Below are 17,719 nucleotides of genomic sequence, written 5' to 3' on the forward strand. Positions count from 1 at the left end.
CCAAATACGTGCATTGATGTAATTCAAGCTTTTCCAATCTTAACCTAAAATCTTCATAAAAGGATTAGGCATATCAATTCAAATCTAAAATAAATAAGAAAAAGGAAAAAAAAAATAGAAAGATCAAATCTTGCAGCTCCGTAGTCATTTTATAAAACGAGAGTAAGACCATAGGTACGTACAATAAGTAGCTCAAAATTTATAGTGATCTTAAATTCTTAATATGCAAAAAGATATTAATTATGGTAGGTTTTCCCAGCCCCAACTCATTTAATTCAAAGTTCGGATGCAACCCAAATCCAGCTGTGCACATGAGAGCTCATCCTTAATCTTTGGATAACAGAAGTAGTAGCGCTCACAATCAAAGTAAATCCGCATCAACATTGTTGGGCACGCAATCTCTTCAGTCAAACAGATATTGTTGGTTGCGTCAAAAACCAAAATCCGATAGATCTGAATTAATTTCTCTGCAGTTATTTCTGTCGTCCAAACACGCTCTTGATCTTTATTTCACCTTGACCTAAAGACTTCATTAATGGATTATACACCAATTCAAAATCTAGGTCTAAAACTCGCAAAAGTACATGATTAACTCTAGCAACTCTATATTCGTTTTGGTAAAACTACAATTAAACCGCAATTCCAAACAACAAGGTTCCGGGCTCTCTTTAATTAATTAGGTTTCCACTACTAAGGGATGAGATATAGCCACATAGGTTTCCACTATTATATGGAAACCGCTTTGTCTTGAAACTATTGTGATACTGATAATCCTACTTGATTGTATCTTCCCTTCAAATTTAAATGGACGGTAGAGATTGAGCTAATTGGATACTCTCCAATCGCTAACTAGGGCCTACTTGGATAAATGTGCCACGCCCCGAAATTGCGGCGGAAATTCATAAATACAGGTTACGCGACAGCATCGACCCATGTACAAGACAAGTCTTATGCACGAGTCAAGCCTGACACTTCATATCACATAGTTTATCTCAAAACATTTTATAAACCTGCTGATGATAGAAGTTCAGAGAAACTATATATATGTATTAAATCGGTACTTAGAACCCACAAGCTCACTGTTATAAGCATTTTACTAAATAAAGCACATTGTTGATTGTATGTAACATCAAAATGGAGGCTTTTCATATAATGTCTCTCAGCAAAGCGCCATAACCAAAAGTTCAGCTATTATGCAGCTACGCTAGATCTAAAAAATAAAAAAAAACAACGGGGTGAGCTAGGGCTCAATGAGAACATTTCCCACTAGAGTTCCTAGATAACTAACAAAATAATAATAAGAATAATTCCCATAAATAACGAATTATAAGTTTTGCACCAGAAATTTAAAAAAAATTACAAGTATGGTCCAAACAACATACTATTGATATTTTTATGGAAGAATGTAACAGTTTATATTTCTTTCCCATTTTCAAACTAAATATATTGTAATATATTTCAAAATCAGACCCCTTTTTAAAACAAGGTAAACCCTAGGAAAGAAATGGACTATTAAATTTGTGCAAAAACCAAATGTTTGTTATTTTCTCTATTTCACGGTCAATTATCATAATCTTAAATCTCGATGAGTCATTCGTGAATGTGAAAATCACCTCATAGGTCACACTAAGGCTACAAATTATAGCCCAGTAGCATGGGAATGCGTAAAACGCATCACATAACAGATAATTCCCTGAAATTGAATGCACCTATCACTGCCATATGTATAGAGGGGCCATAAACATTTTTTAGAAGGGCCAATTACAGAAGGGCCAAATACAAAATGGTTGAATATAGAAGGGCTAAATAAAGATGCATTCACCATATGACAAGCAGAACACTCCATAGTGGACCTTCTGAGGATTTAAAAACATCCAGAATCAATTGTCGAATCAGAAATACCTTGCTTATTAGAATTTACAAATATTTTCAAATGAAGTGGACGAGGGTAAAACTCATCAACCCAGTTAACACAGTTTAGGGATTCACTTTTCTTTATTTTTATCGGATATTAAGTCACAGAAAATCTTTGAATCCATTAAACTGTCGAAACACGTTCAAAATATTTATTTTCTTCAAAAGCTTTCAAATAAAGCAATATCTACAATGATATAAGATCGGGTAAAACCAAATTCACTTTTCATATTTTACATAAAATCAAATTGCCTTTTCATATCTTGTACGAAACTAACATCATATTATAGGATAGACCACAACAGAAATAGATCAAGTCACATTTAACTTTCATATACACGAAAAATAATAGACTATTTATTTTCAAGAACAAGATCATTCAAACATAGTACTATGTACTCATGCAATTTTATATTGTAAAAATACTAGTGAGAAATGAACTCACATCCAGTGGTCACGACTTCCTCAAAATATTATTCTCCTGAATATCAATCAGAACCTATAATATGAAGATATAAAGCTAATATTAATTCATGACAACATATATTATAGCTTACTCAATTTATAATCTAGAACCAATAAATTCAAATATAATCAATAATAATTAAAATCTATAAATAGGGTATATATGAGTTTATTGCTAACTTTAGCAATTTATTAAAATTTTATAACTTCCATATACTAGCTTTTGGACTTCCTAATAAGTTATGATAAGGCAAGAGATTATAGGGAATTAATCAAGCCCAAAAGTTATCTTTTATTCTTCAGATTGGACCTGTTTGCAAACAAAGCAAATGACAGGATCCTAACAGAGATTTTTCAGTCCTTTTTCAACTATAATTTCATTTTACTTAGGTCTGTTCGAAATTTTTACATGGCTCAGGGATTTAAGGAAAATTTTCTTAGCCAAATTTTGTATTCAATGACCTAGGTGGGCTTATCATGAAATTATTTTTGTAAGCCAAGGGTGAATGAAAATTTTCCTTCTCCCCTTTTTCTTAGTTCTCCTGCTACCCGATTCTTCATCTTCCTCTCCTTCTTGTTCTGTTTCTTCTTTCCTTTTTTTTCTATCTGGACCGTCTGAGGCATCTCTCTCTCTCTCTCTCTCTCTCTCTCTCTCTCTCTCTCTCTCTCCCCCCCCCCCCCGCCAACGACTAAGAGTGGCCGGCGGCAAGACCCCCATCGGATCTAGGGTTAGTTTTTTTTAATAATACCAAAAATCACTTCACAAACCATTTCATAACATAATTTAGCTTCAATTTATTTTATTTTCCATTTGATTGCCCAAGATAGCTTATCATGCTCTATTACATGAATTCAACCAAGTAAAATATAATAGAAGATTGTACCTTGCTATGAGTTGTTTGATAGAGGGCTTAGCTACTCTCCTTCTCCCCTCTCTCTCTTTTTTTACCCGAATTTGATCCCTATTTCCTCCCTATATATTTTACTGTGAGGCGGTGAGAAACACCAATAGGAGGAGGCGGTGAGAAACACCGATATACAATTTATTTATTTGTTTATTTTTTAATATATTTTATTAGTTTTTATCTGGGGCTATTACAAAATGAAATATCAAAAATAAGAAGTGAACCAAAGATTTAACTTCAACAATTTGGATAGAAATTGAAAATATCATTTTAAAAAAAATAGAGGATATTTTAAGAATTTATTTAGAGTCAAGAATATCCATATAATACAAATACTAATTTTATTCTAAAATTGCATATTAGAATACTTCCGAGCCTTTGGGCATTGTTTGATATGTAGAAAATAAATAGAAAGTGAAAAAAAAGGAGAAAGTATTTTCTGATTAACGTATTTCTTATTACTTTCTATTTTGCGAAATCTTGTTTGTATCTTAGAAAATAAAAGGAGATAAAGTTGAGGTGGTAAATGATATGGCACTAACTTTCTTCATGTTCTATTAGGTTATCACAGAAAGTAATAGCAATAAAGTGGACAAATAAAACTAAAATAATACGTTAAAAAATCTAAAAAAATATTTTCTCTCTCCATCTCTTCACTTTCCATCCGCTTTCTCCGAAAATTCTCCAATATTTGGAGAAAGTGAAATGAGCTAAAATGTTGATATGGATCTCTTTACTTTTTAATCACTTTCCATTCACTTGCCAAATGCCAAATGGGATAAAAATGGAAAGTAGAGCCATATTTTAATTTTCGGTGCACTTTCCATTTACTTTCTGGTTGATAAACATACCCTAATGAAAGGAAAATTGATTTAAAAAGCAAGATGCCACATAGGCTTCACATCATCATTTTAGGAAATAGTAAAAGTAGCTAGAAAATAAATAATATTTTTTACTTAAAACTAGCACATGTAATCTCTATTTTCATCAATTTTGCTACTTCACTTATTTATGTGCAAACAAACTGACCATAATCAATAGGATCTTAATCGAAGGGCCCGTTTGTTTGCACGGAAGTAACTGTGAAATAGCAGAAATAGAGGAACTAGAGGCTACTTCTGCTATTTCTAGGCAAAAAATGTATGTTTGTTTCTCTTAAAAATTTACTTCCACTACTTCCTTAAATGATGACGTGGTGTTTACGTGGCACCTCTATTTCCTTTATATTTTTCCGTCTTCTAATGCACTGAAATGCGACGGAAGTTGATGTAGGGTGGGGTGTACGAGAAAAAAAAAAGATTCTTAAAACTATAATTAGGGAAGTGATGAGATTTCCTTCTTATAACCTCAAATTGCGATAAGAAAACACGGGGTATAATGTGTACGTTTGAAATCAATACTTAACTGTTATTGTCAATCACAATCCATAGAAAATAGAGCATGACGAAACTTTAACTCGCAATTTGAGGATTATAAGTCTTTAACTTTAAAATGACTAGAAAATGGCGATAGTCTTTAAACTCGCGGTTCTAGTCCCCGCCAACTTCGCCAATTTCTAGTCATTTTATATCTTCTTTTTTTGTTTTTAACTATATCCTCAAATTGCAAGTCTTTAACTCGCAGTTCTAGTCCCCACTACTTCCCCTTCTAGTCATTTTATATCTATATCCTCAAATTGCAAGTCTTTAACTATATTGTTGAAGTGTGTGTGATAATTAATATAGTTTCATATAGTATCTGAAATATGAAGTATTTTTGCAATGCCATGCGGTTTCAATAGGAACACTTAATTTGAACCCACAACAATTCTATTTTTATTTCAATGACAATCCAAACAAGAATAAAATGGAAGCAACGTATATTAATTAATTCCTAGTAATATTTCCAAATATTATCCAAACGAAAAAAGTAAATGAAGAGGAAGAAGTTCTACTTCCATTACTTCTAAAAATATATGAAACAAACAAAAAAAATGCTATTTCCTCTACTTCCTATTTCATAATTTTGGAAGTTACTTTCGTAACATACTTCTTACTTCTAATACTTCTATTATCCAAACGGGCCCTAAACAAGAAGCAACTGATATCAATCATAATGGATTTGATTCAATATCAGTCCAAATTCAACAGTCCCCTTCCTTGCTAGCCACATTACAACTCCCTCTCCCCCTCTCTCCCCCTCACTCTACCTTTGAGGCTCTTTGGCTATTGTTTGAATTTTGAATTGATGATAATGTTAAAAATCTTAATGAACTTAAATTTCTAATTATGCATTTGGTTTCGAAGGATATTGAAATCCTTTTGGAAAGATAATCTTTACGTTCTTGTTTGTTCTTGCTAGGGGTGGGCAATGGGTCGGTTCGAACCATGAGTCAAACTGGCCCATCCTGCCATGGTTCAAGACCCGCATAGCCCATGCCGTGCTTGGGCTCAACCCGCCCATAATTTCATGGGGGATCGGCCATGCTAGATTTCGCTCTAAACCAGGGATCAAAGTAGTAGGCTCAACCCACTATTGGTCTGGCCCAACATTAAACTAGCCTGACTAAGTTTTTCATATTTTTTTTTATTTTTTTATTTATTTGGCCAAATTGAGTCCAAATTAAAAATCTAAAAAACCTAGCCTAACAGAAGTAACCATTAATATAAAAAGGTTTTAGCCTAGTCCATGGGATAGCAAACAAAAGCTTTTCATTACAAATATGACGAATATAACTTAAGAGTTATTTAGTTCTCAGAACATTAATGGTTAAAATATTTTTTATTTTCCCCATTTTGTAAGGATTATATAAACTAAAGTTATTTATTTCACGTGGATGTAAGACTTCCTCCAAAGTCCGAACCATATATACATGTGTTTGTGATGCTTGTTTTTGTGTAATGTTCATTTTTATACAATATATATTCACACACACACATAAAGACATACACTGTGTGTGTGTGTATATATATATATATATAATATATGTATATATAATATATATATATATTTATATATATATCTATATAAATTTAAATAAAAAGTTTTAAATGGTAACAAATAAATTAAATATAAATTCAAGCATATACTGTATATTATAAGATTAAAAAGGAAAAAGGAAAAAAACAACCATGGGAGAACCGCACACCCGACAAGCCGTGGGCCAAGTCTAGCTCGACAGTGTTATCGCAAACCATGGGTTAGGCTGGGTCTAGCCCTAGGCTCGGGACTAGAGCCTTCGATCCGACCCACTCAGGCAACGGGACCTGTTGAAGCCGACCCGACCATAAACTCGATCAGGCCGGTTCACGGGTCGGGCCCGATCCGACCCATGTCCAACTCCAGTTCTTAGTTGTTTCTGCAACTGGACAGATTTAGATGTTGGGTTAAAGCTTAGACTTAGAGAAATTAACAGAATTTGTATTAGAGAGATGAAATTGCAATATTAATGAATAGTTAAGGAACTAATAATCAAATATTGAAATTTGAGGGATTATTTGGCAATTAGGATTGATTTAAGGGACTAATACACAATTACCCAAAAAAAAGTTGAAAAATGATAAAGGTACTACTCTTGATACTACTTTGATACCACAAGAAACAAAAGAATAGGATCCTTTTTTAAAAGCCAAAAAAACAAAAATGGTGACTCAACAAGATCCCACTCTTTTATTTCTTGTAGTAGTATTCCGAGAGGGTAGTACACTTATAGCTACTCAAAAAAGTTTAGGTCAGTATTCTAACAAAAAAAAAGGGATTAATACGCAAAAAGAATCGGAAACAAAACTCTAGCAATCAAATGGGCCCCAGCAAAATACGCTAATTGCGCCGTTGATGTGTCATAATTTTTCCCCCTAAAAGCCCGACTAATCCGCTAATTATAATTTTCTCCGTTCTCCCCCCTAACACTGCACCCAAAAAAAAAAAAAGAAAAAAAAGAAAGAAAAGAGAGATAAACCAGAATCGCAACAAAATTTCTCCCCTCGTCTTCCCTCTCTCTCTCTAATAAATCCATCAATCAAATCGAAACCCCTCAGTAATGTCAAATTCCCCAATTTAAATCCCCATAATTTCTACCCAAAAGAAAAGAGGAAACAAATAATCCCCAAATGTGATTGATTGCATCTCCTTCGAATCTCTCTCGAGTCCGCCCATGCCTTTTCTCGATCAAATCTCGACCCCAATTTCCCCTGTAATCAGAAGGGAGATCGTTTCCTGATCGTGAAAGCTCCTCTCTTTTTCTTTCTCCCTCGCCAGAGAAAAAGACGGGAAAATCGAAGGGAAAATGTCGATGACGAAACCCAAGGACAATCAAACGCTGCCGCTGGGAGTTCTCCTGAAGCGGGAGCTGTCGACGGAGAAAACGCCGGAGAAGCCCGATATAATCCACGCGCAGGCAAATCAGAGCAAGAAAGGCGAGGACTTTACGTTTCTCAAGACCGAATGCGAGCGGGTCCCCGGCGATGGGTCGACGACGTTCGCCGTTTTTGCGGTAAATTTAAAGTTTTTCCTCTTTTTTTTTTTTGATTTGTTTGCGATCGTAGGTTTTGGGGGGTAGAAATCCTTTTTTAACGTCGTCAAATTAGGATTTTGGAAATTGTGGCCGGAGATGAAAGCAATTCCATGACATTTTTTTAAAGGTCGGCATTATTAGTGAAATTGGTTTATTGTTGAGACACTGGTATTATATAGATACTATCTACTTGCTTTCTCGAGGTATCCATGATACTTGTATTACAAAGGTTTTATCGTTGAGAAGTGTAAAATGTATATACTTATAAAAGGCAATGCGCTTGAATGAAAATTTGTTTGAAGGTTTAAAGAGGGTGGGGGAAGAATTCTGAATGTGTATGATACGTGAGGTGCTTGAATAAGGGGAAAAGACAACAGAATGAGGAGCTTCAATTAACTTCTTTCCAAATTTGTCTTGTATACTTCGGTAGGTTCTATTGTGCTACTTCTAGAAATTGTGTCTTGGTTCATTTTACGAAGAAGCGATAAAAGAAATAATATCCCAAAGAACTTGCTTATTATGTATAGCCTCACAAGCCCTTATGTTATTCAAAACTTCCCTACAATTAATAAAATACCCTCTTATTTCACATACCGTCATTACTTTAAGTTATTTGAAGTATGTCAATATCCCTCAAATATAGAAAAGAACACAGCTCTAGTAATCAGAGATCCTTATACCCAATCTTTAGCATTTATTACAGAAACCCCTTTTGTTGTTCAGATCCATTTAAAGCGCCCTTCAACTGTGGGTAATCATGTCATGAACGTTAGTCAAACATGTTCATGTGTAGAAAACTTGAAATTCACCTAAGACCATGGGCATTATGCCTTGTGAACCTCTTTTGTTACCTTTTCTTGTTGTGAGTAAGTTTGTATATTTCTTTGGGTTTTCTGTTTGAACTGCTTTTGCTGTGGAGATCTGGTAATTAGTAATGACCATCTCCATAGTTACAAGCTGTTCAGATCCATTAAAAGCGCCCTTCAACCGTGGGTAATCATGTCATAAATGTTAGTCAAACATGTTCATGTGTAGAAAACCTGAAATTCACCTAAGACCATGGGCATTATGCCTTATGAACCTCTTTTCTTACATTTTTCTTGTTGTGTGTAAGTTTGCATATTTCTTTGGGTCTTCTATTTGAACTGCTTTTGCTGTAAAGCTCCACTAATTGGTAATGGCCATCTCCGTAGTTACATGCTGTTCAGATCCATTAAAAGTACCCTTCAATTGTGCGTAATCATGTCATGAACGTTAGTCAAACATGTTCATGTGTAGAAAACTTGAAATTCACCTAAGACCATGGGCATTATGCCTTTGAACATCTTTTCTTACCTTTTCTTGTTGTGTGTAGGTTTGCATATTTCTTTAGGTCTTCTATTTGAACTGTTTTTTCTGTAGAGCTCTAGTAATTAGTAAAGGCCGTCTTCGTAGTTACATGCTGTCTTGATATCTTTTTATACTTAAATAATAATGGTAGCATCAATGTTACATTTAACGTTGGGCGCTTCTAGGCGTCGGACTTGGCGCCCAGCGCTTAGTCGCCTAGGCGGGCGCCTAAACGGTTTCTGGGCGTTTTTTTTCTTTCTTCATTTAAGTGGTGGTCGATGATGTTTTGCTGAAGGTCAGAGGATGTAGTGGAGGCGTTCATATTTGGAGGTTAATGGAGTTTAGAGGACGTGTAGGCTACGACACATAAAATCAAAATCAAGGCCTACAGGGTGCAATCCACGTAAGCAGACAATGCTCCCCTAAACGCTCGTAAAATCTAGATGGGCAGCCTAAATACCGTCTAGGCGCTAGGCGCTAGTTAGGCGGCCTAGGTACCGTCTAAGCCTAGGCGTACGCCTAAGCGGACTAGGCGGAGGTTTTTTAAAACAGTGGGTAGCATACATGTTAGTTTGAACTATTCATGCAAAACTGGTCTCCTTACTGAGTATTAAGCATGCTTGTTTTATATTTAGTTCTTTCTGGTGAATCTAACTACATATTATGTTCATGTGGAGGACTCTAAAGGATCTTTTGCCCTCTATTTTCAGATTTTTGATGGGCACAACGGACCTGCTGCTGCTATATATGCCAAGGAGAATCTTTTAAACAATGTTCTAGGTGCAATCCCTTCAGATCTGTGCAGGGATGAGTGGATAACAGCATTACCTAGAGCCCTGGTTTCAGCTTTTGTTAAAACAGATAAGGATTTCCAAGCTAAAGGTATGAAAGGTGTAAATGAAAATTACTTGCTATTATTGTTAGGGGGTTTTCACCAAAATCAACTTTAAAATAGGGTGTAAATACAAAAACCACCTTTCAAGTTTAATTTATGTTGAAATCACCTTTAAAGGGAGATCTGGTTGCAATCAACCCTAGACCTATTTTATGATTAAATTTTGATTGATGTCCCCGAAATGCCCTTGAAAAACATACTGGAAAATATGTCAATTTTGTTAATTATACATGTCATGTGCCTAGCATGTGTATTTTTAGGGTATTGCGGAGATTTTTAATTGAAATTTTCATCAAAAAATAGATCAAGGCGGTTACTTGCAACCAGAAAGACCTTTAAAGGTGGTATCTGTATAAATTGAACTAGAAAGGTGGTTTTTGAATTTTCACTCTATTTTAAATGCAGTTATTTGTGAACCCCGCCCCCCCCCCCCCCCAAAAAAAAAAAAAAAAAAAAAAAAATTACTTGGATATATGATATAATTATACTTTAGTACATGCACTATACAACGTTTGTCAAATGCTTTTTTAACCCTGGATTTTCTAAGTTTCACTTTTTGAACTAAATATATAATATTTGTACACACATATGTCCACACAGGCACTCATAATTGTGTGCATGTGTGTGTATGACTTTTACACATGATTGAAATAAAAATATAACCCTTAACCCTCACCACACTTGGAGTTTTGGTGTAGTGGTAGGGATCTCTGACATGGTACCAATGTACCAATGCAACTCAGGTTCAAATCTTACTAGCCATGAATTTCTAAAGCGGATTAAAAAAAGGGCACCACTCTATGAGTCCATGTTAGGTCCATGAAAGGGCACTCAACCAGTGGGGGCATATTAGAGTGTAAAACAATAACCCTCACCACAATGTTGGAATTTTCGTGAAGTGATGAGGACCTTTGGCAATACCAAATGGCATATCTCAAAATTTTGCATGGTCAAATCCTATAATTTGACTCAGTGCAGTTGATTATTACTTATCTAGATTTATACTGATGCTAGAATTCTTTTTTCTATTTTTTTTCTTTATCTGAAACAGGTCTTTTTAAATGATTTAATTATATTAAGAAGAAAAATCAGCTTTATCAAATAAGCAATATGGCAGTAACTTTAACCAGTAACTACATGGATTAAACATTAAGTTACCAACTCTAATGAAGATTTAACATCACTATCAAATGTAGTAGCTTGTAGTGCTTCACATATGCATCTCAAAATTCAATTCCCATTCGCAGTTGCATTATGTACAGCCTTATTACTTGGCAGATATACACAACGAGAAGGGTAACACATCCCATTACAATCTAGTTGAATTCATACTCGTACATATATACAGAAGCAAAATATTAACATTTACACCATGTCCTAAAGACTATGGTAGGCAACTGGTATTGTAGCTAGTTATGTCCTAGAGAAAAAACAGGCTGGGTATAATAATGCATCACCATTTTCCTTAGCAAGTGTTTCTGGATTGAGCTATTCCTGCAATAAATGTCAGAAAGATATTACCTGATTAGAATCTGTTTAAGTGCCAATCCTATGCTTTAAATGTGAGCAAGATATTGTCTGGGTAAATCTATTTAAGTGCCAATCATATGCCTGTCTATATCTCTCAATAGCCATCTTTTATGAAACTTCTGATTGAATCTGTCGGTGTATGCGTATACCTGAGCAGTTACTTGTTTTGTACATATGGTTAACGTGATTATGGTGCCAATCTTAACTATTTTCTTCAATTCTTTTTTTAGCCCAAAAGTCAGGGACAACTGCAACATTTGTAATCATAGATGGGATGGTTGTAACTGTAGCATCTGTTGGTGATTCACTTTGCATACTGGAATCTGCTGAAGGTTCTATTTATTGTTTGTCAGCAGACCACAGGCTGGAAACTAATGAGGAAGAGTAAGTTTCAGTACATTTTAGTTTTCTAGTCGTGAAACTATTGATTTTCAGGGTCTGATGGTCACTCCTGTTGTAGGGTGGAACGTGTAACAGCAAGTGGTGGTGAAGTTGGGAGACTAAACACTGGCGGTGGTACTTCAGTATGTTTACTGAAGCACTAAATTTATTTTATGTCTCTTTTAGTTTCTGAATCCGCACTTGAAAATCAGTTCATTCACGGTTGGCTGTGTGTGTACGTATGGAACTGTTTCTGTATATCAGCCATCATTTTCCTCCACAAGATCATTTCCCATAACATTTAATTTGTAATGGGCTGACGGATCTATAGGTATCCTTGAATAACTAAAGGTAGTTTGTACATTGCTGATTCTAGGGTGTAAATAAATTTGTATATTATATATAAGCTACAGCTGTATATAAATCTTCCGAAAGTTTCAGATTTTAATGCTAGATCACTAAGAGGCTGCTTTATCTTAATTGGGATATAATGACATCACCAGTTTTGCAAACGCTTATGTGGTGTGTTACTGAAAATATCCCTAGATTTTAGGTCATGACATGCAGCACCTGTTCTTTTCTGATTACATTTCAAAGGAAGTGGAACTCTTTTCTTTTTTGTGCCTTTAAATATCTAACCATAATTTTCTTTTGTTGCTATTTAATTAACAACGAAAATTGTGTTTACAGTTTGGTCCTCTTAGGTGCTGGCCTGGTGGTTTATGCTTGTCAAGGTCTATTGGAGACATGGATGTTGGTGAATTTATTGTTCCTGTCCCTCATGTGAAGCAAGTGAAGGTTTGTATTTATATTACCCACGGAGAACCTGTTTCTAGTTTGATTTTCATTCATTTGATACAGATCGATTAGTTTGCAAGGTAATTTTCATGGAATTGCTTGTTTGACATTTGGCATTTGGTTTTCTTACTTTGAATGTTTATTATTACTTTGCATGAAATTGCATTATCATTCAAAATACTTGCAGCCTAATTTGCTCCTTGCTACATGCATCGTGACTTTATAGTATCATTACCATGCATCAGTTGCCATGAGTCGCTCCTTGCTATTAGAATTTTATATGTTGGCAAACAATTCAGTGTTGAATGAACAAACTTAAAGCATTGAATAGACTTCCTTCTTTTTTCCCTCCTTCATTCATCTCCATAGGATTTGTGCCTTTGTGAAATGGGCATATGCTCTAGGAATATGGTGATATCCTCCTATTGCTGAGATTTGGAAATGTGATTCCATCTCCATTGGCTCTTTTGCTTATTTTTCTCAGACAAGGTGCAATTTTTATCCGTCAGTTATCTTCATTGCCTTTGTGTTTAAAGTCCCTTCATTTTGGACATCAAATATAGAACCTTTTTTCTTTCTTAACTTCTGTGTACATATAAACCATGTCTAATATTGCAACACACTCAGTGCAAAGCCACAACTAAGAAGATAATCTGAATGTTTGAAAATACCATATGCTGGTCGAAAGAGTGATCGTCGAGAAAACAATTTACTTTTATCCCTCCTGCTAGCGGAAGAGCTCCTTTTGGCTGATGCAACATCCAGTTAGTTATTGTGCAGTGTTATCCTAATGGAAGTTGTTTACTATTTGAAATGCAGCTTCATTGCGCCTTCCTCATATAGATTAAACTGTCAGCTGTCAAAACAGCACATTCAGTTGTTTTGTTCCAAATATATTAGTAGAATAACAGTTAGGATGTGCTTTACTTTTATTCTCTAAGCTCTACTAGTTAATTTCTAATAGCAATTTATGGATACTTTTATTTGTGTATGAGCGCAGCTGTCTGTGTTCATCTTTGTAATCCTTGTAGCTTTCAAAGCACTTACAAGTTGTGATGGAAGATTCTGAAAAATTCTTTTTAAATTCCTTGTCCTGTAGTTTTGACCTCTTGATATATCATGAAGGCATTTGCCTGAACCAACTTGGAGCCTACTGGAGATTCATTGCAGGGTATTGTAGCTAAGTTTGCAGTATATTACTTTCCAATAGTTCTTCTTTTTCCTTTTGGCACATTGTTTTTTGAATTACTACAAGCATATCAAATAATAAGAATTTTTAATTGCAAGTTGACATTTGCAGTATTCAAATATTGCAAATCATAACCACTTGATCGTATGCTTCTGCTTCTCTCTTGTTCTCTGTTACTTATACTTGAGTATAGATCAGAAATTCTATGTGATTGCAGCTCAGCAGTGCTGGAGGACGCCTTATCATCTCAAGCGATGGTGTGTGGGATGCTCTCACTTTTGAGCAGGCTCTTAGCTGTTGTCGAGGTTTGCCACCGGATGCTGCAGCATCTCAAGTTGTCAAGGTAATTGCGGTTTCGATTTTTGAATAATTCCATTTTGCAATACTTGCATTGCCATGACTGATTGCTTCCTACTGCTCGGTTTCTCATGTAGGAAGCTGTACAAGGTAAAGGACTAAGAGATGATACGACGTGCATTGTGGTTGATATATTGCCACCAGAGAAGCCAACTCCTTCCCAAAATCCAAAGAAGCCAGGAAAAGGGGTGTTTAAGATATTTAGGAAAAAATCTAGTGAGTCTTCGTCGCATGCTGATAATGATTCTCCTGAATCAGAATTCGTGGAGGAAATATTTGAGGATGGATCTGCAATGCTGTCCCAAAGGTATGCGACCAAACCCTTATGGTAGCATGTTTCAATTGTTTCTACCTCACTGAATGATGTCTTGTAAGAACATTTTGAAGTCGAAGAACAAGGCTAAGGAGTTTTGACAATAAATACTTACACTATTGAGGAAAATTTGGATTTGTAAATAAATAGGCTGCAACAACCTACATGGGTTAGGACCAATAGGCTTATAATTATGTTCGTATAAATGCGGTTGGGTTGAGTAATAGCACGCCTGGTCCAGAATTGATATATGATAACTTTTATTAGTACTCATGTATCTTAAAGTTAACATGCCAGAAAATCAGGACTTTGGAAGTCCTAACTGTGCATCTCAAATGTACAGTCATATTGGTTTTTTAATTCAATGCGATTGACTTCGTTGTGACTACTGGATGCATAGGTAAGAAATTGGTAAGTTCTGATTTCTGCCGGCCTGTATTCTGAGATGAGTAGGATCTAACGGCACCGACAAATGTTTTTTAGGATTCATTTCATGGAGAGCCTACTAAGATTTACATTGACTTTTGGATAAATTACACTTAAAAAATACCCAATTGTGCCCAATATTGCTCCGAAGTACCATAAGTTTAAAACCCTACACTTAAACCCTAAAGTTTCTAAAGTTGCACTTTAATACCCTAATTAGGGTGCTAAAGTACAACTTTTTAGAAACTTTAGGGTATTTAAGTGTAGGGTTTTAAACTTAGGGTATTTTGGTGCAATATCGGACAAACAATAGGGTATTTATGTATAATTTACCCTTGGCTTTTTAGACTATCAAAGACAAAAACTCTTCTCATTTGTCCGGGCTTGGGACAGGCAGTGGAAGGATAAAAATAAAAGCACAACACTGATCGAGTTAGGAGAGGGATCTGTAGGCTATATTGAAAGGTGTGGATCATTGATTTAGATGCTACTGTAGAGACCTCTGGTTTACCTCAAGAGAGGATTATCTCCCATTGTTTTGGTTCTTTTGCTTATATCATGGTTCATTTGTTGGAGATTAGTGCATTTCTTTCTTTTAGTCATCCTCCTATATTCTTCACTAGTCTTGGAATTTTTAGATGGTAACTATTTATTTGTAGCATAAGCTCTAAACTGCAAGCAGTAAGTTATTTTTGCCCCACTGAGCAACTGGTCTCTTAGGCTTAGGTTCTAACAGAGAGCCTTTTTCATGTCCCTCTCAATCTCGACATGTTCATGCTCTGAATACAGAACTGACATTAAGTTGCTGTTGTGGAACTTTGTAAATTACCCATTGAGCCTTCTGTGTTAAAATCTGTGTTTCATTGGGCTTTAGATGATGAGGTCTTACGTAGTACTCGCATTGCAGGCGATCATTAATCCTATGAGATGCTGTAGATTCTTCTTCTTTAGATTAACTTAGGATAATATTTTGGTATGGAAGGACCTCTGTCATATTTCTTTAAGTTTTCAATAGTCAGCAAATTATCTGATATTTTTTCTATACTTTGGTTTACAAGACACCTTCCAGAACCAGGAACTTGAAAGAGATTCAGATCATTGTGGATCTTGTGATCAACCTTGGTTGATATCAAACTCTTTAGAGCTAAGGGAAATTTATCTTTGCTATTTTGCATTAAATTTACTATCTTAATTGATTATTGTCATATTTGAAATCAGTTAAATAGTTTAATGTGTTTATTGCAGGTTAGACACGGAATACCCACTCTGCAACATGTTTAAACTTTTCACATGTGCAGTATGCCAGCTTGATATGAAACCTGGTGAAGGCATTTCAGTGCATGAGGGTTCTTCACATCCTAGAAAAGTTCGTCCTTGGGACGGTCCTTTCCTTTGTTCTAGTTGCCAGGGCAAAAAAGAGAAAATGGAAGGCAAGGGCTCTTCTAAAGGTGTCCACCTCATAAATCATTTCAACCCTTTTTACTGTTGCATGGTGGTTTAATCTTTCATATTCCTTTCTTGTTTTTGTTTACATCAGATTCTTCATCTCAAGGAAGGAGAAAAAGTGAATAGTCCGAATCATCACTACATTCAATTTATTTTAAATTTACCGGAGGTTAACAAAAGTTTCGGAGATAGTTAACTAACTCGAAGGTACATTTGAAAGCTTCCCATTGATTTATTCGTTCTCCTGTAAAGAGACGAGCATTGACGCCTAATCTTGGTAGAAGGCTGAGTTTAGCTGCACATTGTGGTGATTCTGCACTTAGAGGAAAGGGTCAGAATTTTTACAGAGGCCTTACCTCTTCTAATAATGCAGAGAAACCTTATATTTTCATTTCTTTCTAGGCTCATTGCCATGTATATGAATTAGCAAAAGGGGCAAAGTTCGGGGGTATACCTTGTGTTATTGTGGTAAAGTTTGGAAGTCATCATAGAATTTTCTTTCAAACAGAGAGGGTAGCTTACACGTATTTAATTGTCAAGTTCCACTGTTTGTGCAGAAATGAAAATTATTGGAAACATTCTTTCAACATTGCATCATCTATTCAATATATTTGCTATGTTAATTTCTCAGAGCTTTTTGTATGCACAGCTTCCTCTAGATAGATGTTTTTGAGTATGGCTGATCTCTTGGCAACTGTTGGTATCACTTGCATGCCTCCTGGGTTGGGAAACAGCATCACATTGATCTTTGTCATCGTCCAAATATTTCAATTAAAGATGCGATGCCGTGGAGCATAAGGGAAAGTTGCTCAGTATCTTATGTAGGGCATCTTGCTATCATTGCAATGTCATTAGATATCTGAATTATTTTTCTTTGTACAGAAAGTGTTAAATCTTTGATGTAATGGATGAACGCAGATTTGATATAAACCGGTAAATGCGAGACATGGCATTTGCATTCATTTGATGTAATTGGTCGTCGAGGTGGAGCAACATGCGTTATCCATCATTTGCAATCTTCAATACAAAATGCGAAGATCTGTGCGCGGGAATTACGTGCCAATGTTGTTGTTTCAACTCCTTTCATGTGGTACTTACACAAGGATATTCTGAGCTCTCGCGCAAGAAGCATGATAGAGAGATCATAATACGACCATGAGCCGAGATATTGACAGTTCCTCTTTTTATTTTTATTTTGTTTTTTTCTTTGTTTTTTTGGGGATACGAGGGAAACCTAGCAAGGCAGGAGGATCCCGAGCAAAGGCCCGAGTTTGAGTCT

General features: G+C 35.4%; 1 protein-coding gene across 5 annotated transcripts; it reads left to right on the top strand.

Annotated features, from left to right (window-relative positions):
- The first annotated feature begins 7,184 nt into the window (after nucleotides 1-7,184).
- On the top strand, nucleotides 7,185-17,503 carry LOC109827392 (probable protein phosphatase 2C 12). Of its 5 annotated transcripts, XR_002243415.1 has the most exons (11): nucleotides 7,186-7,755; nucleotides 9,816-9,987; nucleotides 11,761-11,914; nucleotides 11,991-12,054; nucleotides 12,602-12,709; nucleotides 14,116-14,241; nucleotides 14,333-14,562; nucleotides 16,240-16,442; nucleotides 16,532-16,647; nucleotides 17,090-17,261; nucleotides 17,359-17,503. XR_002243415.1 is itself a non-coding variant. In XM_020394403.1 (9 exons), the coding sequence occupies exons 1-9, from the start codon at nucleotides 7,549-7,551 to the stop codon at nucleotides 16,564-16,566; spliced, it is 1,281 nt and encodes a 426-aa protein (XP_020249992.1). In that variant the 5' UTR covers nucleotides 7,185-7,548; the 3' UTR covers nucleotides 16,567-17,057. The 5 variants fall into 5 exon arrangements, 3 of the variants coding, with proteins under 3 accessions (XP_020249992.1, XP_020249993.1, XP_020249991.1); XR_002243414.1 differs by having other exon boundaries at nucleotides 17,090-17,366; XM_020394403.1 differs by lacking the exons at nucleotides 17,090-17,261; nucleotides 17,359-17,503 and having other exon boundaries at nucleotides 7,185-7,755; nucleotides 16,240-16,424; nucleotides 16,532-17,057.
- Nucleotides 17,504-17,719: the final 216 nt, after the last annotated feature.

This window comes from Asparagus officinalis, unplaced genomic scaffold (assembly GCF_001876935.1).
Source record: "Asparagus officinalis unplaced genomic scaffold, Aspof.V1 AsparagusV1_Un171, whole genome shotgun sequence".
NCBI lineage: Eukaryota > Viridiplantae > Streptophyta > Magnoliopsida > Asparagales > Asparagaceae > Asparagus > Asparagus officinalis.

Excerpts from the sequence above, each read along its gene's own strand:
- LOC109827392 (XM_020394402.1), top strand. The coding sequence starts at position 7,549 with ATGTCGATGACGAAACCCAAGGACAATCAAACGCTGCCGCTGGGAGTT. Across the intron at positions 11,915-11,990 it reads CTGGAAACTAATGAGGAAGA|GGTGGAACGTGTAACAGCAA; the intron begins GTAAGTTTCAGT and ends CTCCTGTTGTAG. Across the intron at positions 16,443-16,531 it reads AGGCAAGGGCTCTTCTAAAG|ATTCTTCATCTCAAGGAAGG; the intron begins GTGTCCACCTCA and ends TGTTTACATCAG.